This window comes from Anas acuta, chromosome 18, assembly GCF_963932015.1.
Source record: "Anas acuta chromosome 18, bAnaAcu1.1, whole genome shotgun sequence".
Taxonomy (NCBI): Eukaryota; Metazoa; Chordata; class Aves; order Anseriformes; family Anatidae; genus Anas; species Anas acuta.
Window position 1 is genome coordinate 5101125 of NC_088996.1, and position 22789 is coordinate 5123913.

The window sequence follows — 22789 nt, forward strand, 5'->3', positions numbered from 1 at the left end:
CCGGCTTTTTGGCCAGGGGAAGCCGGAGAGAAGGACAAGGGCTCGGCCGCGCTGCTCTCCTGCCCCCCCTGCTTCCCCTGCTGCTGCTATTTGACCTGAGCAGCCCCGAGGAATTTTAGTCACGGTGCATTCCTAGCACAGCATCTGTTTTCGAGAGCAAAACGGGAACAGCTGCCAAGAAACAAATCTTCCCCCGACGCCTGGCACTTCTCATGGGTGGAACGAAACTTCTTGAAACCCCGGGGAGAAAAACCGCCAGGGCTCAGCTGCAGCGAAAGCCATCCCCTGCAGGGAGGGGGCGCAGACAGAGAGTAATGAACTCCCTGACAGCAGCCATACGGCACCGCTCCGAGAGCCTGGAGTGAAAGAGGAGCTAAAGAAAGATCCCTTCCCTCGCTGAAGGCAGCGCCGCAGGGAAGAGCGCACTTTGGCTGACCCCCACCTCGGGTCCTGCATCCACATCCAGCACCCTGCTACCTGCCCGGGCCTGCCGTGCCTATTGTCAGCAGGCGGGGAGGTGGTGGCAATAGGGGACACGCCGAGTGCACGCACAGCTTGTTGTGAAAGGGTTTTGGAGGTTCGTCAGGGCTTGGTGAGGGCTGTGAGAAAACTGGTCCTGCTGGGGTCTGGCGAGGAGGGAATTACGCAGGCAGAGCGGGTGGAGCTGGCCATGTTCCGGGGACAGCAGAGCTTACAAATATACATAACCCCCTTCCCCAAGGGGTTAATAGCCCCCCAGGTATGGAAGATGAAGCCTGCACCGGCCTCTGTCATGCCCAGGGGTCGCTTCCCGGATTGCTGTGGCTCGGAGGCTCTCAGGGAGGGGAAAGGCTGGAGCAGAAGCAGCCTCCGAGTGCCGGGGGAAGGAGCAGAGCGGCGCGGGGAGCTGATGCAGCAGGCAGAGCTCCGGCTCTGCTTCAGGGACCAGGGAGGGGGGCAGGCAGCCATTCCTCCGCCGAGGCTGCAGGAGGCAGCCTGCTGACAGCACGGAGCTGCTCCGTGCTCGCCCTGCTCGGGACTGAGGTCTGAATCATGTGTGCACCCACCGCAGGCAGCACCCAGCGGTCTCAGCCCCATCTGATGGCACCAGGGCTGACGGATGATCAGCTCCACCTTCCCCGGGCATCATTTTAACACGCCGTGGTGAAACCAGACCCGCTCAGGGAGCTGCCAGCCCCAATCTCACACCACCGCAGCGCTTCGCCCGAGCGGGGGCATCGCGCCTTTCCTCCTGCCGCGAGGCTTTTCAGGCACGGAGCGTGTAGGGTTCACTCCTAGGACATCCCTAGCGCTGAGCTGGGAAGCCTGAGGCAGTGACAGCACGTTGACCCCAGCTGGGATGTGCTCAGGTTGTGCCGTGAAGGTAACCTGGAGTTCACTGCGCATCGCAGCCCCGGCCACCGGCTCCCAGGGGGCTGCTGCGAGCGCTGCGGCGGCTGGGGCTGCAGGCAGGTGGTGGCAGCTCTTCAGCAAGCCGAACGCGGGCAAAATAAAACAAAAATGCGATCCTTGACAAAGCAAGGGCTCGTTTGTCACCCATCCAGGATCTCAGGTCGGGTGCGCAGAGCTCCCCAGAGCAGGCTGCAGCTTCTCCTTCCGCCTCTTGGCTGGGCCGGGCCGTTCTGTCGCAGCGACGCGCGAGAAGTCCGCAAACACCATCTGCTGACAGGGAGGAAGGCTTCACGCTGTGCCGGGCTCTTTTATCTCGGTGTAGGTTCTGCACAGAGCTGGTGTGCCGGGAGCAGGCTCCGGGGAGGCAGGAGGATCCGCCAGCGGGGCTTGTTCTCCTGCGTCCCCACACGCAGCCTTTTCTCAGCCCCAAAGCTCCCCCGTGCTGAGAAGCCCCTTTCCCTGGGATCCCTTGGGGGCAATGCCCTGAAGAGCAGGACAGATGCTGTGGGGCACAGGATTTGGAGCATCAGATCCACCCAGAGGCTGGAGGGCACCCACCGGTCCCCGGCAAGCCCTCGATACCCGGGGCTTTGGATCCCCAAGTCCCCCTCAGCCTGGAGCCAAGCCAGGATGCAGCTCCTGCTGCAGCCCCAGCTCCTGCTGAGGTCTGACCACCGTGAATTTTAGGTCTGGGAAAGGAAAAACCTCGCAGGGAGCACGCAGCCCCTGACCCCGAGCGGAGATGCCCTGGCTGTGAACCGGGATCCTACAGCACGAGGTGCTGGCCAAGCCCCGACATCAAAGGCAGCGCCGGTGCCAAACTGCAGCCTCTTGGAGGAAGAGGTTGGGGAAGTAATAATGAATTTGGAGCCTCCCAACGCGTGTTGGCAGCTGGATCCTCTGGGTGAAGAAAGCCCTGCCAAAAATTAAGGGTTGTTTCTGCAAAGCTCAAACAGCAAACTTGTTTGTCTTTCCTCCTTCCCCTCCCAATCCTGGTGTTGTTTTAAACATTTACAGAGAACTTTATACTGTTTAAATAATGATTTGGGAGCGGGGTATGTGTGTGTGTTCCTGCGCGCTGTGTTCACTTTTTTTGCCAGCTGCACTAAGTCAGCAGCGCTGCACGCACGGCTTCTGCGAAATCAGGTGCTGCAGTTTGGGAAGCTGGCCCTGCCTTGTTTGCCTTCCCCCCTGTGAACCTGGGTCGTGTCCCAGCAGGGGAAGGGGACACCCTGAGAGCACCCAGCCTCTGCTCTGCATGTCCGTGTCTCAGCCTGTGTGTCCGTGTCGGGTTGCCAGCAAGCGCAGCCCCCATTTTCTGCAAAAAACGGTGCACATCCAGCTCCCCCCCCCACACACAACCCCAAGCAGCTGTCCCCAAGGCGCAGGGTGTGCACAATGATGCTTCCTGCCCCTAACACACAAGGAAAAGGTGGAGGAGGATTTCACGGTGCCTGAGCTCTGCCATCCCCGAGCACAGGAGCTGGGGAAGATCAGCCATCTCCCGCGGCGCGCGCTCGCCCGCCCACCGCCTTCAGCAGCGAGGCTGCTGGAGATGACAGCCGGGGGGAGAAAGGGAGAAAGGAGAGCGCTGGGGACGTGCAGGAGGAGATGGCTGAAGGCACACCGACCTTTACGCAACAACAAGAGCGCGGGGTCACCGGCAAAGCCACGGCACACGTGGTGGTAGCCGCTGCGGGAGGAAGGGCGCGTGAATCTCTTCTTCGGGCAGGTCTCCAAGAATTTGGGGGCTGCCTTGGGCTGGAGGAGCTTTGCTCGCAACCTGGCAGGAGCTGGGGTTGGGGGGGAAGGTTGTTGAGAAGAGCTAGAGGTTTCTGCAGGATGTTTGGACTGAGCAAAGGCACGGAGCCGCGAGCATGAGACGTGCTGGGGAAGCAGGATGTGGGATAGAGAAAATGTTTACACAGGCAACCGTGGGCTAATCCACGGGAGGCTTCAGAGCCCATAAAAGCCAGCTGTAAGTGGATAGAGCACATTCTGTAGGAAGGCCGTGGTTTGAAACAACGCTAGCCTCCTGCTTTGATCTGTCCTGAAGAGAGCAGGCTCGGGGGCCTGAAAGGAGGGGAGGATTTGTAGATCTGTAGGTTCTGCTGGCACAGGCAGGGTGGGAAGGGGGGGACTGCTCAGGATCTCTTCCCAGACAAGAACCTGGGGCTGTTCAAACAGAAGTAACAAGAGCCAGGTAGAGGACAAACAGGAGGCTGGTCCCCCCCTCACAGGAGGGAAGGGGCGTTACAGGTCCATAAGGACACTGGATGTGTTCATGAAGAGTTGTTGAAACCTCCATTCAGGAGAAAATCCACTGGTGGATGCTCAAAAACGATACCTGGAAAGAGCACACGGTGCTGGATGGTCCCCAGTCTGATCTCCAGGAGATGTGACCTGGGCACTGCCCTCACCAGAGGCTCTTACAGCAGGAGGAATCGCTCAGCTCTGGGACCAGCTGCCCTCTGCAATCCAGCGAGACCTCAGTTTGCCACCTTGGACACGGTCAGCTTTAGGCACTCAGCCTGCTTCCCCCGCAGAAGGGCAAGAAAAATGACCTCAAAGGACCTAAAACAACGTGACCTTTCCTCATTTAAACACATCCTTCCCCAGTAAGCAATGAAACTAGCAGAGATGCTATTCCTAGAAGTACCCCTAAACAATTACCTCCTTCATCCAGCGTGCACAACGGGAAGCAAGAGGTGAGCCAGGGGTACAACCTGCGCAGCTCTCCCTTTCCAGCCTCCAGAAGGAGGACGTGTTGGTGATTCGTGGTGTCCTCCAACACCACCGCTCGACCTCGGGGCAGCTTGTGCTAATCACGTGCACGAATCTGCCTGCTCGCTCCCTGCGTGCCTGGCATATTTCCTCTATCTAAGCACGATAGGTGAAATATTGCTCATATGACAGCGCACTTTGCATTGCTCGGCTGAGCAATCCAGGCAAACAGAAACGCTGCTTGTGATGGAAGAGGACCTGAGAATTTCCTCGTTAGTATTGCCTAGATGTTTTTACACCAGTTCACTCCCGTTGTGCTTCCCGTGCCTCTAATCTTGCAGGCTGACACAGAAAATAGAGAGGATCCAGCTCTTTGCTCAAAGCAAGGTCAGCTCCTGGCAGCTGCTTATCTGGCTTGGCCTTAAAGGTCTCCAGCGGTGGAAGCCTTGCTCCTGCTTTCACTCGCTTCAGAGCTGAAGTTTTTCCTACCATCCTCGAGTGCCTTTGTGTAGCCGTACCCATCTGGGTATGCTCTGAGGATAAATACTTTAAACAAATGCATTCATTGATGAAGGAGCTGGGTTTCTCCTGCTGCTGTTTCAACAAGACGTCCGTCTGGCCCCAGGACTGTCCCTGGTAGCAGAACAACGTGCTGCCTGCTCTGTTCTGAGCTCAGGGACAAAGCTGTGAGCACAGCCCAGGTAGGCTTTGACCACTGTCTGTGTGGGACATCAGATCTGGAATTAAACAGCCTTGTCTCCTTCCCCCAGTGCGATCTTAAGCTCCATTCCCCATCGCCATTGCGGACAGCACCTTGGGACCAGGTTTGCTGCAACGTGCCCAAAACCCAGTTGAAGAAAGGGGCAAGAAACGGGAGGAGCAGTGGAAGGAAGCACAAAGCTCAGCCTTTTTTAGGCCCTGATTACAGCAGAGCATTTCTGAGGCCGCTAAAATTCTCTTTAAGCACACAGGATGGGCTGCGGAGGAGCGGGTTTGAGTTTCATTTAACGTTCAACGGAGGCTTAAGGGCTTTGCTGCTGGGGGAAGGGAAGGATGCTTTGTTTGCAGCGTGCCCTGTCCTGTGGGGGAAGATGTTCCTGATCCTTTTTCCTTACAAGCCCGACACCTGAAATACCAGCGAGCACTCCCCAGCCGAACCCCAGGGGACCATTCTTTGTGCACGCAGCAGGGACCAGCACCGATCCCGTTACCCCCACACCTCAGCTTCTCCTCGTGCTTCGCAGCTCCAGCCACGCAGGGGGCTGCTGCCTGCCAGCTGCAGTTAGCCGTGGGGGACTCACTCCGTAATGCGCTCAAACACCCCGCTCGCCTCCCCCGGCCATATGTCGAAGAAGCTCACCCCAGCAGGGTGGCTCTGAGGCTGACGCTTTGTTCCTCCAGGCGTTGCGGAGCCCTGGCTGCAGGGTGGGACGGGGAGAAGCGAGCTGCTATCAGTTCAGCATGGAGAGCTGCTCCCCAGGCAGACACACAGGCAGCCAAGAGGGGAAGAGGGTGGGAAACAGGGAGGAGACCTCATCCTTCAGTTCAAGCGTGGGATCAAAGCCCAGCCAAAGTTGGAGGGATTCTGTCATTGATTTCTGTTTAGTTTTCTTTCTTCCTTCCCCTTCTCGGTCATATATTCTGCCCCTTTTCCTGTGCTCTGATCTGGGGATAACCAAATACTCTACAGCAGCGCTCAGACTTCTTTGCAGAGTGATGCTGTGGCTTTGCAAGACTGGAGAATGCTAAAACCTCCAGGAAGCAGAAGGGTAAGGGCTTAATCTAGCGCAGGACCTACTGGAGGAAGAAATACACTCCAGATGACCTGCTGGGAAGAAGCTGGGAGCAGCCCCCGAGTGATCCCACGTAGCAGATCCCCGTGCCCTTTTAACCGCTTTCTTTACTTGCTCAACAAAAATAGAAGTCCTTTCAAAGAGGCTGGAGGAAGAAAACACCGTAACTAATGGAGAGCAGCCACAGGAAATCCATCAAAATTATGTCCAAATTGCCTTTGGGAGAAGCTTGGCAACCGCCTGAGGAAGCGGAGCGCATTGAGCCAGAAGCACCCCGAGCAGGCTGCTCGCATCCCTGGGCAGGCTCCGAGCCACCCCCAGCTCCTGCTGACCTTTGGGAGGCTTCGCCTTGCTGCATGCAGCTCCTGGGCGAAGCTCGCCCCACGATGTGTGCAGCAGGAACGCCCTCTAAAGGGAAGAGCTGAGAAAACCTGATGGAGCCACGCAGGCAAAATTGGAGAGACTTAAGAAAAAAGGGCACGGGGGAGGCAGTGACCACCTCCTCTCCCCATGCGGGGTCGTTGTTCTGCTTCCAGAGCAGGATGGAAAGATGATTTATGCGCTGTAATCACGAATAAATCCAGCCAAGCTGCTGCACGCTTAGCTAGCACCATTCACCTGAGCTTTTAGTTGAGTCAGTTCATTACTCGGCACCTTTCTAAGAAGAAGCAGCCAGTTACTCTGTGGTGTGAGCAGCTTCCACCCCAAAATTAAGGTGGATTAAGACGGTTCCATCCTTTCAGGATCCAAACGCTGCACGAGGCAGGATTTTAGCTGCTTTATTTTAAACCTTGATGTCCCTTGGGGATTTAAAAGGCTAAATCTAGTTTGAGTTTTACGTATCTGCTTCTCTGGAAGGCTAAAAGCAGGCAGGTTGCCAGCCACATCTTCATAGATGGCAAAGGCCATTGCAACACAGGCAGTGTTATTTACATCCATTCTCTATCATCACCTGCCCTCTTGCTCTCCCTTCCCACCAGGTCAAACACCCTGCAGCAGGCTCTTGCAGGACACAAGGGCCAGGAATCCAGCTCCCACAAGGGCTCCCACAAGGGCAGTCCCACACGGGACTTGCTGTGAGCTGCTCCCTTCGTGGCCCTGTGCTCCGCACCAGGGCAGCCCACGAGGATTTTCACAGCTAGCAGAGGGCACAGAGGGCTGGGGAAGACCTTGCAGCCAGCTACCTACACTGGAAGCTGTTTATTTCTAACAATACACCGGTGTTTCTTTGCAAACTTCTCGCCCCTCTGTACAGAAGTGCTTCTCACAGCCTATTGACTTTGTAAGAGACTTTCAGGAAGCAACGCGGCGTGTTTCGAAAAAGCAAAGAACTTGTCAGTCAGGTTAAATCTGTGCTCTGGGAAAAAAAAAAAATCAGGTACTAAAATAGGAACAAGGCCAGGAAGATCCAGGCACTAGAAATAAACACGACGCAGCGCTGCCTTTCCCTGGGAACTCAACCGCCTTGCCCAGAGAGGGGCCTCGCAGCCGTCCCCGGCCATCGGAGGGGATCCAGGAGCAGAGGCTGAGCTCCTGGGCAATGCAGCTCCTCGGGACAAGGCTGGGTGTTGTCTTCGCAGACTCAGCAGCCAGATCAGACAGATCAGTTAGTCACCCAGTGTAATGCCAGCGTAGGAAGCTTACTGTGGCGCAGGGAACCAGGCACCTTTGTGTTCACAGAGCACGTCTTTAGCCAAACACCCCCAGAAACTGGATCCCCCACTTCAGGATCAACACCTGTTGTACATCAGGCTTTCATCCATACTCATTATTCTGCTTTCTGGCTCAGATTTGTCTCATTTCCATTTCCAATAATGGACCTTTTCTCCACAAGGGTGCATAAAGCTTTGGGGCAAGAAAGTGGATACTGCTGATCCGCAGCTCCCCTCCCCGGTTCTGCTTACACTCCATTACCTCATGGACTAAACAGGATCCTGTAGATTTCGCGGCGGCTTTTAACAGCAGAAACTAATCACAGTACACACTGCAAGCACCATGTATTCAAAGCACAGCACATACATTTACCAACTAATCTCTGACTAATCCCCAACCTCCAGCTAATTAGCCTTTTTGAAGTGTGCCCCTTCCTGCATGAGCTAATGCTTGTTCAGCCTTTTGAAGCATTTAGCGCGCTCACTACAATCCCGTGCGCCTCCCTGGGCAGCAGCACACACGAAGAACCAAGAAAAGCAAACAGCGAGAAGCATGGAAATGCAAAAATCTCCATGCAAGGAGCCTGGGGCCCGGCTCTGAGCGATTCATGGCAGAACTCTACAACTCGAAGCAAATGAGTTATGAAGTAGGTATGTGGCTTATTTTGGAGCCGGGCGCACGCGGGATAGCTCCCAAAGGCACATGCACCCCAACGCAGCAACTTGCCTTGGTTATATGCAGTAAAGAGTGAAGTGTGCAGGAAGTTTCCCAATACGCCTATACATACACATAACCTATCCCCAATTCATATTAAAATTAGTTCCAAGAAGTCACTTTCTGTGAACTCCTTCTGTCTGTGCTTGCAGTGTCTCCTAGTGGTGGTCCCTGGGGGCTGTGGGGATGAAGGCTGATAACTCTTCTTCATCACCACCAGCTGACCCCCTGCCTCTGCACAGCCTCAGCTGTTCCTTGGCTCTTCTCCCAACCACAAGGTCGGTCTCAGCTGGTTTTTGGGGCATTTTTGTCAGGAAACATCCTCTGTGGGACTCCTTGTTTTGATTAATTTGCACAGTAGTAAGCAAAGACACTCAGCAACATCTATTTCTCATGCAATTAAGCAAGCCCCCATTCTTACATCCCTGGCTTTAATAACGATTGTTTTAATTAGAAGTCATTAATGCGATTAATCGAGCCCCCATCCTCCTATCCCCAGCTTCATGCGTTTCCACAGTGCTGCCTCAGCCACCCACTGCCCCACTCCAGGAGAGGCTGCAAAAGCAGCCTCTGGAGGAGCCAGGCCTCGCCCCAGTGCTACTTTATGCTCGTGTATGTCTTTATTTCTTTATTTTTCTCTTATTGACACCGCCTCAGGTCCGCCCTGGCTTCAGGGTGGAGCAGGGCCCGCCGCGGGGCCTGGGGCCCACCGCAGCCCCGGCCTCGCCCCCCGGGGGGCCGGGACTACACTTCCCAGGAGCCCCCGCGCCTCGTCCCCCCCCCCCCCCCCCTCTCGCGAGACTTGGCAGGCGCGCGCGGGCCGCTCTCTCTTTCCCCGCGCCGACATGGCGGCCGCGCAGCGCTCGGTAAGTGGGGCCCGCCGCCATCGCCGCCCATCCGCGGGTGTGGCGGCTCCGAGGGGCTCGGGGACAGCACGGGCAGAAGCGGGAGGCGTTTGCGCGCCGCCATGGCTGCCCATGGCCGTGCGGCGAGGTCTCCGCGTCTTGTGGGGGGCGTCGGATCGCGGCCCCCCCCCCCTCCCCCCAATGGTGGGCCCGGCGCGTCATGGCGGCCGGCTGAAGGGGGAGGCAAGGCCGGGCCCTGTCCGGGCCTGTGCCCCTCACGGGGACCGGGCCAGCCCCAAAGTGCCGGGCTAAGCCGTGTCGGGCTGCCCTGCGGCCCTCCCCGAGCCCGGGCTGCTTCCCAGGGATTTAATGTGGGTATTTAATCCAGCAGCGGGCACGGCTCAGCGCTGCTGTCGGTACAGGCTTCATGCAGCGAGGCTCGGCGGCCCGAGGCAGCGTTCCCCATCGCCGAGCCGCCCAGCAACGCAAAACGGAGCGTGCTGTGCCCGCCAGGTGTCGTCGGCACCCGGGGAAGGAGCTGGGAGCAGGCTTCAGGAGGCCTGGGCTGCAGCTGAGCTAGTGATGATTATGTTATCCCTGGCTGAAATCACATTTTCCCCTGTGGAATCATGTTTCTGAGGCTCAGCATTGCAGACAAAAAGATAAAAGCTCCGTGTATATAATGCACGTTACATGGATTAACGCTCAGTATCCCTCCACTCTTCCAGGTGGCAGCACATTGTCGAGCAAGCATAAAAATGCGCCTTGCACTCACCTTTCGGGGAAGCTGATTCTTCCACTCTGTTGGCAGCAGACCTGCACCATCAGCACATGGGTGAGAAACGGCAGCATTTAGCTCATCCTGCTTGAGTTTTCGCCTGTTGTTGGGCTGTGGATGTAAGACTTGTTCTGCTGTGTCAGATGATAGCCTTCTCAGGCTGCTGGGAGGAGGTATAAAAGCCTAATGGCTTGATTAGTGTAATTAAGCCAATCAAGGCTGTGGCTTTGTTGCAGCTGCCACCTGAGTGTGCAGCTCTTTGCTACCATGGAGCTCAGACTGAAAGGCAGCATGCAGTGAATGGGGATTTGAATGTTGTTGGTGCCCTGTGGAGCACCTGGTTGTCAACGTTGTCAAAGATGAGCAAGAGTAGAAGGAATTAGAAATTAGAGGGATTGAATGGCAGCCCGTTAGGGAGACACTTGACACAGCTCATCTCCGAAGTGTGTTTGTCAAAGGAGTAGACCTGGTGAAAGGATAATTGGTCTCTTTGCTAACCTGGAGGTGTACTGGGGTAGTTTTGTGCTTGCATTGGGTGGCTGGGAATAGGGAGGTGCAGCTCACGTACACCAAAAGGTCAGCCCAAAAGGGGCACACACTAAAGAACCCTTCCTAGAAGGGATGTGGCTGATGGACACCTGCTTCAGGGCATTTCTCAAGTCCATGGGTGATTTACATCCCAAGTGAGTGCGTTATTCCTCTCTGCAAGGGGAGTTGTGGTAAGATGTTCCTGTGTGGTGGGGAAAAGTAGCACTGGCTGCTTGAAACAGCTTAAAAGGATCTAAAGCACCGAAGTCTCAAAGCTGATGTTTTTGTCTAAGCGAGGATTTAAATAGCACCCATCTCCCAGAGCTTGTCTCTCGAGTAAAACAGATCGAAAATGTGGAATATGCTCCCTGTCTCTGAGGGATGGGTTTCTGCTGTGCTGAGTTTGAGACAAAGATTGGCTCTCAGAAAGGAAACCTTCCTCCGATTCTTGCTGGGTGGCTTGGTGCTGGTTTTATAAGGGGAGGACAAACTTCCCTTGAAGGATTGCTGCTAAATGTTCACTGCATCTTACATTTAGGAGGAAAACATGCTGTAGAATCCTGGGTTGCGTCTTCCCCAAGGACAGCTTTGGCGAGAAGGCAGCTCTGAAGTCGGGCGTCGAACTGGTAAGAGAATCCTTGAGCACTGTGTGCTGCTCGGCTTACACCTCACACGCCAAATCTGTGGGCAGCGTGACTCATCCGCTGACCAGAACACCTAATTTTTGAATGCTTCCCAGGAAGAACACAGGTCATAGACTCCCAGACATGCCTGCATCTGGGCGTCTCCGCTCTTCAGTTCTGTAGAACTTGACTTCATGTAGCCAAGGATGGGGGAGAAACTGAGCCAGTGATGTGCTGTTATCCCTGTCTGACAACTCATCTGTGAGGGAAAAACTGTCCACTGAGGCTTACGTATTTCCCCTCAGCAGCCCTCCTGCATCTTGCAAGGGCTGAAGTGACACAAATGACCCCAGGAAGGCAAAATCGGTGCCTGCCTGCTTTCCTCCTGCCCTTGTGATGCACGAGCATGCACAAAAACTTCTCCGTGCGCCCGTCTGTCCTTCAGCAGCCGGCCCGCAAGAGCCCAGATGTGGCAAGGTCGTGCAGGGAGTATAATAAACGCAGGCTGCTCTTGTCAGAGCACAGTTTAGTTCTAGATCTGCGAATGGCTTTTAAGTCTCTTGTGCAAACGGTAAGGCACATTGAGAGGGCAGATAAGAAACGTGTTTTTATCTGACGCGATGTACAGTCACTGAACACACACTGTAACTGTGCTTTATCTGCAGGCGGCTGACAGCTGCGTTCTGCTGGAAGTTCCATGCTTTATTTAACAGAACCCGAATTTGTTTGCAGATCAATAATGGTCGGTGACGGGCTGAACCGGCAGGCTTGACGACAGTGGACTGCCTCCGTCCTTAAGTACAGGTTAGTATACAAAGGGGGAGGGAACGTTACTACAGCCCGGCAGAGTGCTTGCTTTGCAAATACAGTTACCTTCCGTGGGGCTTCGGGCTTCCACAGAGCGAGGGGAAAAAAGGTGAAGGGGCAGCGTGATGGGAAAAGTAACAGCTGTCTGGTGTTTGGAGAACAGAGAAGGGCAGGAGTTTAAAGCAGGCATGCTAAGGGCAGTGACAGCATCGTTTTGTGGTGTCTCCCAGCACCAGCAGGAGGATTGTTCTGCAGAGGGTCTCAATGATAGCACTTCACTTGAAGTGATGTAAAACGGGCACCTGGGCATGCTGTGGGCTCTGTCTCTGCTCGGTGGCTGTTACAACTGTGTCACTGGTAAGATCCCAGTAGGACCAGAGAGGATTCAGGTGCTAATGCTGGTGGCTTTGGGGGAGAAGCACGCTTTAGAACCCTGAAGCCTTGGCTGCAGGGAAGTTAGCTGTGTTACCAAGAGCGGGATCACATTCAGCGTGCAGGCTTCTGCCAGCTGGATGCAGAATAAAGGCTGAGCTGTCGCTCATAAGAGCACTTCGCAGTCTTCTGAGATACGTACTCTTGATTAAATAATGCAAATCAGTGGAAACTTTTCATCTGACAGTTGCTTCTCTGACGCTGTCTTTTCTACTAGGACCTGCTCTGCAGCTGGCTGGAGGAAGGAGTGGTTCCCTGCAGTCTTCTGTTCCAGAATAAAACACAAAAGTATTGAAACTGGCTTGAGAATTAAAGTTTTTTTTTTGTTTGTTTTTTTCTTTTTTTTTGTAATGGGTATCTAATCAAACAAAGGATTTTGAGCAGATAGAAAGGATTTCAGGGTGAAATGCTTTCTGAAATCACAGAAACTGAGCTTGCCCTTCACAGCACTGCCTGCTTCTCCCCAGTACCTGATGAAGTCTTCAGGCTTGAGTGTCTTCTACAGGAAAATGCTGAAAGTTTTTCTGCTGAAAGGAAAATGCTGAAGAAATTCATGGTAACCGTGACAAAACTTTATGGAAAAGCTAGAACTGGTAAAAACACAGTTCTTGTCTGCTTAGAAACTCGAAGAGAAGCGAGAGGCAGCAGTATAACAATCAGGTTCCTTGATAAGGCCATAAAATGAGGGAGGGATGTTTAACTGCAGGGCTAGCCTGCACCAGCGGATAGAAAAACCTCCTTTTTTGGAACAGGAAAGGTGTGTGAGTGCCGCAGCTCCTGTGCACACAGCTCTACCCATGGAAGCTGGCTGGGAGCCCTGGCAGGATGCTTGACTATGACAGCATTCATCTTTTAAAAAAAAAAACAACACTGCTTTTTGCCATGTGCGTCAGTGCCACCCATCGCTGTGATTACAGCCACATGGCTCGTGCTCATGCTTGGCCAGAGCTAGTTTGAGGAGGTTTTGGTGGCACATTACTGAGGCAGCACGGGAATCAGGCTCCTTCTTGTCCTGGAAGGGGTTCTGCCTACAGGAACAGGCCTGACAGGCTGCCTGGGTACCATTGTGAGGTGATTGATGTGCACAAAGGTTAATTTGAGACTCGCAAGCTGGGCTCCACACTGGGGATCAGCCCGCCAGCCCGTTTCAGATGTAATCTTCCTCAGCTCGCTCCTAACTAGCTGCGTGCAGCTTGCTCGCACAAAGGGAGATGGAGCCTGGGGGGGTGCAGGGTTCCCTGGCTAAGGGCCAGGCTATCTCTCACCATCTCTGCAAGAAGTTGCTCCTTCAGCTGCTGGAAAGAAACAGCATCAGAGGTGGGGACGGGCTGCGTGGAGGAGTGCCCGGGGATCCGATCCCATGCAGCCACCGCCCGGCTGGGGGGGTTGTGTCAGGGCCCTGCTCAGCCTCCGAGCCGTCCCCACGTTGAAGCCGCGCTGTTTCACAGCCTCCAGCCCCTCTGCTACAAGGACAGAGAGCATCATAGCTGACCCACCACAGCAAGCACGGAGGAAAGTTACAAAAAGTTCCTGTAATTGTACAAAATGGGGAAGTTTCAGGGCACAGCGCTCCCCCCCGCTGTGCAACACCAACCCTCCAGCCACCCCGATCCTCAGGAGCCCACACACATCTCCCACGGCACCATTGGGTCACCCGGGGTTTTTAGTTCACTCGTAGGATTTTTTTCTCCTTTTTAAATAGCTTAGCCTTGGAAAAAAAAAAAAAAAAAAAAGCTTCTGACACCATGCATTATAGGTTTTGTCACAAGAGAGGGCAGCTAAGGCTGTCAGCCCAGAGCTGCCTGACGTTGAGGCGTTAAATAATCCGGGAGAGGAGGTGTCCGAGCACAGCACCACTCTTTAATTCAGACCATCTCGTCCCCAGGCCAAGGATTCCTCCCACTTGTCCTGCCCCGGTGCCGAGCGTTTGGGCTGGGGCGTGCTGGCGGAGCGAAGGGGGTTTTCCAGCTGGAAACTGCAGGCAGAAAAGGCATTGAATCTCCAGAAAACTCAAAAAAATTGAAAGGAACAAAGGTGGTCGGATGTACACTTCATCAGCATCCTCTTCCAGCATCCCCTTGCCCCAGCTGCAGACCAGCACCGTGTTTCCCAGGGCCTGCTGCCACCCCGAGGGACACCTTGGTGGCACGGGGAGGTGCCAGCCACGCTCAGCGGCGCTTTTCGGTGCCCCGAAGTCCTCGCTCGGTCTCACGGCGCCACGAAGGAGTTGCTGGAGATCCCTGAGGAACCGTGGGCTCTCCCGTTAGCACCATCCCCACGGCTCTGCTGCCAGCTTGCCCACTCCTCGGGCTGGCCCGCCGTGTCGGGAGAGCCCTGCGGGGACAGACGGGGACCTCGGGAAGGAGGAGAGCCCCTCCACGCTGCGCGGGGACGCCTCGGGGTCACCCCGTTGGGCCGGTGCCCGGCCTCAGCGCTGGTACAGCTCCATGATGCCCGCCTGGTGCAAGCTCCTCCACAGCTCCGCTTCCAGCAGCATGTCGTGGTTGGCATAAAACACCAGGGGTTTCTTCTCCACCTCGTAGTAGTGGTCCGAGAACTGCTCGTAGTTGCCCGTGATGAACCCGTAGGCGCTGACCTGCCACGGGATGGGCGGACAGAGGGAGGTGAGCGCCTCGGGGGGGCCCAACAATGCCCAAAGGGGACCCCCAAGGTGTTTGGGGAAGGTGGCCCCGTGGCTTCTTACCTGGTCACAGGTGTGGAGAGCCGTCAGGAGCATCAGGGCACCGGTGCTGGGCATGTAGAGGTGGCCGTACTGCATGTTGAGCAGCTCCGAGCGCAGGAACCTGAGGGCGCAGACGCGGTGCTGGAGGGGGGCACGCGGCCAAACTGTACCGCCCGGCGCCTCGCCAGCACGTGACACACACCCGGCACCTCCGGCCCCGATAAGGCAGGGGCACCGAGCGGCAAGAACCCACAAATTCACCGTCTGTGGATTCTCGGGTGTCTGCTACCAACGTTCAGCTCGTGCTCTGCAAGCTGCTAACACGCGCCGCCTCGGGATCTTAAGTTGGCCCAAGCCAGGCACTGGTTTGCGTGAGATGTAGGGGGAAAAAAATCCCTTTGGACCTTATCTCTGCTTCCTTAGACTGGTTCAAAATGGGCTAACGTGTTTGGGGAAGTGGAGGGCCAGGTGAGTGCAGCAGGGCTGTACGAGTCTCCCCACCAGGAGGAACCGTGTGGCACCGCAAGGAATGGGAATGGCAGGGGGGGATCTCCCTGCCTTGTCTGCAGAGAGCAGGACAGAGGTGGCTCCAGTTCTGGGGAAGGACCAGGGCTGGAACCAGGCTGGAACCAGGGCTGGAGCCCAGTTTTGGCACTGGGCAGCTGCGGGGCCACGCTGCAGAAAGCTGGGCTGGGAGGCGGGCGGGCAGAGCCGCACACCTCCGGGTGCTGAGCCAGGGCTTTGCATTGGGCTCCTCCTCACCTGGTTGTGAGGTAGTGTAGGAAATCCGGGTGCAGCAGCTTGAACTTCTCCGCGGACACCTCCGGTCCAAAATATTTCCGTGGACTGCAGCAGGGAGAGGAGAATGGGTGCCACTTGGGATTTAGCCCAGCGGGGACAAAGTGGGGGCAGCTCGCGCTCCCTCGGGTGCCTCACCCATGGGTACTCACTCGTCGCCCTTGTCTGAGCCCTCGGGGACCGGGCTGCCCTGGATGGCCGACCTCAGCATGATGTAGTCCCGCACGTCCGAGGGGATGAAGATGTACTTCAGGTCCTGCAGGGGGGACACAGACACGGGGCCTGGGGGGGGAATTTGGGGCACTGCCCTCCCGCGGGGTGAGGGCTGAGGCTCCTGCGACTTGGAGAAGGTTTGGGGCAAGGTGCATCCCGGCCTCAGGGGACAATTTGGGGTCAGCCACCCACCCCCCGTGCTGTGCCCCATGGTGGGGGTCCCACCTCGGCTTGGGGTATCCGGGTGAAGCCGTACTCCTCGTAGGCAATGAGTGAGTTCTTCATGGTGTTCACCGTGAACCCGTAGAAGGAGATCTTGGTCCCGACATCCTCCTCGAAGCCCCTGATCACGGCACCGTTGAGCCTGTGGGAGCACCGCGGGGCCGTGTCCGGGGCTGGGACCTCCCCAGCACCCCCAGGGCCACCCCTCAATCCTTCCCCGGCCCCACCTGAACACCAGGTCGTGCGCATCGATCGCCTCGCCCTGCCGCGAGCCGTTGAGGATGCCGCCGTTGCCCACCACGGCGCAGCGCACGCAGCCCCCCGGGAAGCGGCGCCGGTCGAAGAGCTGCCTGTTGGCCGAGGCGTTGAGGAGCCGGAGGGTGCTGCTGACGGCTGGGTGGGGGGCACACAGGGGAAAAGGGAAAGGTTTGCAGCAGCACGGCTGCGAGAGAGCAAAACCTGCCCCTCGAAGCAGCGCGCAGACAGCCGGGCGCCCCAAAAAAGCTCACGGCATCCTCGTGTATAGGAGCGGTCTGCAGGGGGGGTGGACAAACACCAGCTCGAAGTGCTCGGTACCCCCAGAAAGCCAAATCCAGCCACGTTACAGCCCCCAGCATTACTGATCCTGCTCCAAGCAGCGGCTGCCAGGTGCCGTGCATGGCACAGGGACACATCCGGACGTCTCCAGCCCCGGTCCCGCGGGTGCTGATGGCAGCCCCGCTCATTTCCCGTCCTGACAATGCCTCCTTGCAGCTGCCCCTGCTTTGCCCCCCCCGCCTCGCCCTCCCCAGCACTTCCCAGCCCAAGGCCTGAAGCTGGCGGCTGCCGGGGAGAGCAGGGAGTAGGTTTGGGGTTGGAAGGGAAACAATCTCCTCTGGCAACAATGGAGCGGGTTGTCCGAGGTCCTCGGGGCCCCAGTTAATAATCATGCACACACTGGAGCTTTTATCTGGGGAAAATGTCACAAGATGCTGCGAGTGGCATTTGCAGAGCCGTGCCCTCCACCCTGCTCCCGGGGAGGTGGAGTGGGAAGGGACCAAGGTCCCCGGTCCCCATTCCCCTGGGGTCCCCAGTTGTCCCCAGTCCCCTCGAGCCGCCCCATGCCCCGGCTGCCACCACCCCCAGCCCGCTCGGTGCCCTACCTGCGTGGGACAAGCCTTGCCAGCCATAGGGGACGTGTCGCTCCTTCAGCCTGTTCCAGGTCTCGGGGTTGAAGTGCTGGTCCCACATCAGCACCGGGGTGGCAAACTGGAAGAGCTCCCCGAAGGCGGGGTGCGCCCTGGCTGCCTCCACCACCGAGCGGGGGCACGGGCTGGGCTGGGGGCGAGAGGAGCTCGGTTCGGACCCCAGGCTGGAGCCAATTTCCCCCCAGCATCTCCACCCAGCTGGGGACAAGCCCAGGGACAGCACGGCTCCTCGCCCATCATGTTTTCTGCTGGGTCACCTCGGCATGGGTGTCTCGTGCCTGGGGTCCCCCCAGCCCCTGGCTCCCCAGGGCATGGGAGGATTTGGGCTCACGGAGTGGGCTGCTCCTCCCCACACAAAAAACCCTTCCAGACCGTGCTGCTTTCAGCCCAGTTGGCCCTCAGCTTCCCCACCCGGACAAAAAGCCCAGGCAGGAGTAAGCACCAGGAGCACATCACGTTTTGCCAAGCATTACCTGCCTCCGGTTGCGCTCCTCTGGCTGCGAGGAAGGTTTGAAGGACTCCCTGCCAGAAAAAGGGGAACGGAGCTGTCAGAACCTGTCCCTGGGGGCCTGGGGAGCCCCGCAGTGCTCCCCCAGCCTGTTCTGGGTTCCCCACGCACCCCTTTTCCCCCACGTTACCTCTCCAAGCTGTCTCGGAGGGCCCTGTGGCTGCCAGCTGGGTGCGAGGTCCCCGACGGAGCCAGGAGCAGTGGCTCCGGCTGCAGCAGGCTGCAAGGGGACACCGGGATGAGGGGAGGTGGCACCGACCCCACATCCCGACACCCCCTTTCCATGAGAAGCGTGGTGCTGTGCTGGAAAAGTGATGGGAACTGGGGATGGGGAGGGTCCCTGGGGTGCGTGGGGCTGGGTGGGCCGTGTCCTGATGCCCCCATCAGAGATGGGGCTGGTCGGGGACCCTCAGGGGACACAAAACACTGAGCCCCAAAGGAAGCAGGGCCAGAAGCTGCCAACTGGCTACGTCCCCAGCAAAACCCTGGGGGGAAAGGGAAGCAAACCAGCAAAGATTTCCTTGTCTTTTCTTTTCTTTCCTGAAGCTGGGTACTCGCTAGCGGGGGTCCCCTCCAGCTTTCCAAGCAAGCACAGCAAGGAAAGGGGAAATAAATCCCTGCTCCTGTGCATCACCAACCGGTGGGAGATGGCGGCAGGGAGCTCCCCACCCCGAGCATCTCGGGGGGCCCAGAGCCCCAGGGGTACCCCCGGGGGGGGTTTTGTGGCCCAGCAGGGTCCCAGCCCGGCGGCAGGAGGTGGGCACCCACCGGCGGGGAACAGGCTCCCATTCATCCCCGCACAGAAGGGCCCTTCAGAGCACCCCGGCGCCAGCCCCAGCCGGGGCAGCAGGTGCTCGCGGCAGAGCGGGGTATTGTGGAGCAGACAAGGGCCCCTTGTTACGGGATCTGTGCTCGGGGACAGGTAGAGGCAGGTGGGGAGCGCAGCTCTGCCTCCCCCCGCGCAGCGAGCGTTGGGTTTCCTCCCAGCCACCTCCCCTGTCCCCTGCCACAGGGACGCCTCCTCCCCACGGTGCCAGCCCTGTCCCGGAGCTGATCCGGACCCATTTGCCACCAGGACGCTGCCCAGAGCTGGGTACGGTGTTCCCCGAGGGATTGGCAGCTCCTCAGGCTCCATCCCACCAGTTTAGGATGGGGCTGGCTCAGGATGGGCAAAGGGGTCCCAGTCTCACACAGACTGAGCACCAGCAGCCCCGGTATGGCCACACCGGGGCAGGGTGGGCTACAGGTGCCGCCCCCAGCCCCATGCACCCCTCTAGGCCACCCCAAACCCGAAGCAGCAGGCACGGTGCTGGGGCTGCCCCACGCACACAGAGCGCCTCGCTGCTCGGCTGGCCCAGCTGCAGGCAGCACGCACTGCTCAGAGCACAGCCCGGCCCTGCAGCGAGCTGAAAGTCTCAAGAAACAAGAAATTCTTTGCCTGCCGGGTCAGCCCAGCGGTGCCAAACCCTGGTGGCATCTCACAGGTAGCTGAGCCTCAACCCTGGGCATCTCCTCCATCTGGCACCGCAGGAGATGCCCAGCCCCAACCCCAGCGCCTCCCCAGAGGATCTCCTTGGTATTGCCACCACCCGAACCTGAAGTCCATCCAGAACCAAGTCCTGCGGAGCTCTGTGTCCCAAAGCAGAGCACACGAAGCCCCCAGCTCGGCCGCCTGCCCCTTTCTGCCACCACGGACACACAGCCCGCCAGCGAGCCCCTGGAGCAGTTCCCATCCCTCCCCAGGAGCTGCACCCAAACGGCCCATCCCTGCCCCAGTCCTTCCTCATCCCCTCCCCATCAGGCTCACGAGCCCCAGCTGCACCTCGCTGCCTCCCCAGCTCCTTCCCATCCCCTCCCTTTGATATCCTGGTGCCTTTGTGGTGGGCAGAGACCCAGACACAGCCCCAGGCTCTCGGTGCCGGCTACTTTGGGCTGTTACAGGAACATCTGGGGCAGCACGGGCTGCTAAAACCCCCTCCAGCTCAGGCTTGTGATGGCTCCCACTTCCCTTTGGTGGCCAAACACAGCTCTGGGTGTTTGCAGATCCCCTCCCAGGCCTTGTGCCGAACCCATGACGCCAACCCAGGCGGCGCCCCCGTCCCACCCGCCGGTGCCATCCCCGCGGCACCGTGGCCGCTGCCCAAACCCGGCCGAGCCCGGCGCCTTGACGTCAGTCGCCAGGATGTGGCGAAGCCTCGGTGGCTCCGTGCCCTGCGATGCTTGGTTGACTCAGAAGATGACCCCCCTTCCCCCCCCAGGGACCGACGGATGCACAATGGGGCTCCCGGGAAAGGAGTGGCCCGCGGCCGCCCGGGCGCACTGGCCACGGCAGACGAGCGAGCCAAGCCTGGGTGTGTAAAGCTGTAAAGCTGCCCAATGTGACGCTTCTGGCCCGTGCCCACCCTCCTTTTCCGGAAGATAAATATGTGCACAAGTGTTTCAGAGCACACACACTCCAGCGCTATCTTAACCAAACTCTCCTGGGTCCCCGCGGGGCTGTTTGAAGGAGCCGGAGCAGCAGCATGACCGTGGGCTGCGTCCCGCTGCACAAGGCTGGGCTCAGGGCATCATCCCCTGGTGCAGAGCCAAGGCAGGATGGTGCCCAGCCCATTTGCTGGAATTAAAGCCGTGAGAAGTCCCAGCAGAAATCTGGAGGGGTTTGGAGAAACGGCCAGGAAGGGCGTGGGATGGGGCTGTAGCAGGACAGGCTGGCAGCCCGTGGTGCAGCTGACTCACAGCAGGGACAGGAGGGTTTTGTCCATCTCCACGGGGTCCTCACTGCTGCCACCAGCCCTGTACCGAACCAGAGGGGGTCAGGGCAGTGCCACACGTACCCCTGGTGGGGTGGGTTGGTGCTTGCAGCAGCCAGCACCAGGCGGTGCCTCCCGACCCCCTTTGTGCCCGCAAACCTCCCCAAAATGTGGCACCAAAGCAGGAGCACTGCTGGCCCTTCCCTCCTGCCCCAACGGGAGGAAAAGCACAAATCCTGCACCATGGCTGTGCTTTAGCAGCGAGGAGCACTGCACGCACAGATTTCGCTTCCAGATCCAGCCCTGCATCAGCCGCCGGGCAGCGCTGGTTGCTCCGGGCTGAGGCTTTAACACAACTTTTACGGACGAGCAGAGATTCGGGGTCGGGGTGCGTGTAGACACGGGGAATTGAGGTGAACAGGACCTGCCCTGCTGTAGCTGTGGCTTTAGGGTTCGGCTTGAAGCCAAGGGAAAAAAGAAAAAAACAAAACTGGAAGCATTTTGGAGCCCGTGGTGCTCCCGGGCGCGTTGCTGCGGGCTCCCGGAGGGGTGAGGACGCAGCTGTGTGGGGAGCAGCTCAGCACCACAATCGTGAGCGCCCCAGCACCGTGTGGCAGGGGTTGGCTCTGTTGTCACCGCCACCACCGGTCACCCAGAGCCAGCTCCTGCCACGGGGATGCTCCTGCAGGGAGCAGAGCCCCGCGCCAGGCAGGACGGGAGGGCGCAGACACAGCTCCCAGCGGGGGAAGAAGCAGCATGGGGACCCCAGGGCAGCCCACCCAGCTGCACCCCAGTAACTCCCAGTACAACCCAGGCAGGTCGTGAGCAGGACCAGGTCCCCGCAGCATCCTCCTCTCCCTCCTGAGCTCTGGGAGCACCCACGAGCACCCAGCGCGGAGACGAGGGGCACCCGTAGCACTCTGCTGGTGTGGTACCCGCTGCTCGGGGCAGGAGGGTGCCTGCTCCTGCTGGCACCCCCAGGGCTCCCCAGCACCAGGGGGACTCCGGCTGAGCCTCAGGCAGGGTAGAGGCTGCGGAGGAAGCCCAAAAGGAAAAACGAAGGGGGAGATGCCCACTGCTGGAGCTGGGGACTTGCTGGAGTTTGCCAGCAGCCCCGAGGGAGCTGAGCAGGCTGCGGGCAGCTCTGCCCCGTCCAGGGTCAGTGCTGCAGCGTGGGGCCAGACCCCCCCCCGGGGAAAGGAGCCGGCTGCAGCCCGGTCTGCCCGGCTGCTGGAGGTGGTTTGAGTCCTGCCGGGTGCTGAGCACCTTCAGCTGCCCCTGCACCTTTGGTTCCTTGGCACCGCGCTGGGCTCAGCCCACGCAGGGACCCCTGCAGCCCCCCCTCAGCCCGGGGTCCCTCCCTGGGCACCCCTGGGTGCTGCTGGTGGCCGGGGCCACCTCGGGGAGGCAGAGCCTGCTGCGATCTCTCCTCAACCCAGCAAAGAAACCGGGGCGCAGTGGGGATGACCTGCTCCAAGGGGCTTGCCCCTGCACCCCAGCACCCCAAAATCCCCCTCCCCAGCACCTCGCCCTTACCTGGCTATGATCCTCTGACCAGCGGGCAGCTCCACCGTGGCGTAGTAGTGCCCGTAGAGGACGAGGGAGGATGAAAAAGCCGCCAGCAGCAAGAGGCAGAGACGCTTCCAGTGCGGGGACCCCATCCCGCTGCTCCAGTGGCGAAGGCGATGTTCGGAGCCCCGCGTGGAGCCGAGCCCCCGGCCGCCCCCGCTGCCCACCCGTTGGGGTAGAGGTTGAGGCTGGCTCCCTCCTGGCCCCGCTGCACCTCGCAGAGCTCCTCGGATGTCCCTGGGGAGCGGTGGGAGGGAGAGCGTGAGCGGAGGGAGGAGGCACCGGGCTGACTGGTTCGGGCTTGCTGAGAAAAAACGCACTTTTGAGCTGCTTTTGCTCCGAGCTGGGGATTAAACATTTACTCAGACCAACAGAGAAATGAGCTTTTTTTTTTTTTTTTTTTTTTGCCTCCCTTTCGTGCCACCCACTTACAGCTCACAAAGCAGAGCTTTTCCCCTTTTATCCACCCCCCCCCCCTTTTTTTTTTTTTTTTGTAACTTTCTCCTCTTTCTCCTTCGCCTCCAGCCCTGCGCTCCCACGCAGCCCACGCTAACACCCGGGGACCCCTCG

General features: G+C 58.5%; 1 protein-coding gene, 1 long non-coding RNA gene and 1 other non-coding gene across 4 annotated transcripts; 2 read left to right on the forward strand and 1 right to left on the reverse strand.

Moving 5' to 3' along the window:
- The first annotated feature begins 9002 nt into the window (after positions 1-9002).
- On the forward strand, positions 9003-12590 carry LOC137841549 (uncharacterized). Its single transcript, XR_011088652.1, has 5 exons — positions 9003-9142; positions 9850-9956; positions 10966-11053; positions 11783-11854; positions 12507-12590. It is a non-coding gene; the product is annotated as an uncharacterized lncRNA (long non-coding RNA).
- On the forward strand, positions 9693-9767 carry LOC137841974 (small nucleolar RNA R38). Its single transcript, XR_011088849.1, has one exon. It is a non-coding gene; the product is annotated as a small nucleolar RNA R38 (small nucleolar RNA).
- A 559-nt stretch (positions 12591-13149) lies between the features above and the next one.
- ST6GALNAC2 (ST6 N-acetylgalactosaminide alpha-2,6-sialyltransferase 2) lies at positions 13150-22542 on the reverse strand. 2 transcript variants are annotated; one of them, XM_068654534.1, is made up of 10 exons: positions 22187-22542; positions 18031-18120; positions 17866-17914; positions 17348-17522; positions 16433-16598; positions 16209-16347; positions 15923-16026; positions 15735-15818; positions 14994-15093; positions 13150-14885 (listed from the first exon to the last, which is right to left on the reverse strand). In XM_068654534.1, the coding sequence occupies exons 1-10, from the start codon at positions 22309-22311 to the stop codon at positions 14718-14720; spliced, it is 1200 nt and encodes a 399-aa protein (XP_068510635.1). In that variant the 5' UTR covers positions 22312-22542; the 3' UTR covers positions 13150-14717. The 2 variants fall into 2 exon arrangements, with proteins under 2 accessions (XP_068510635.1, XP_068510633.1); XM_068654532.1 differs by lacking the exon at positions 22187-22542 and adding an exon at positions 19496-19658.
- Between the last annotated feature and the right edge of the window lie 247 nt (positions 22543-22789).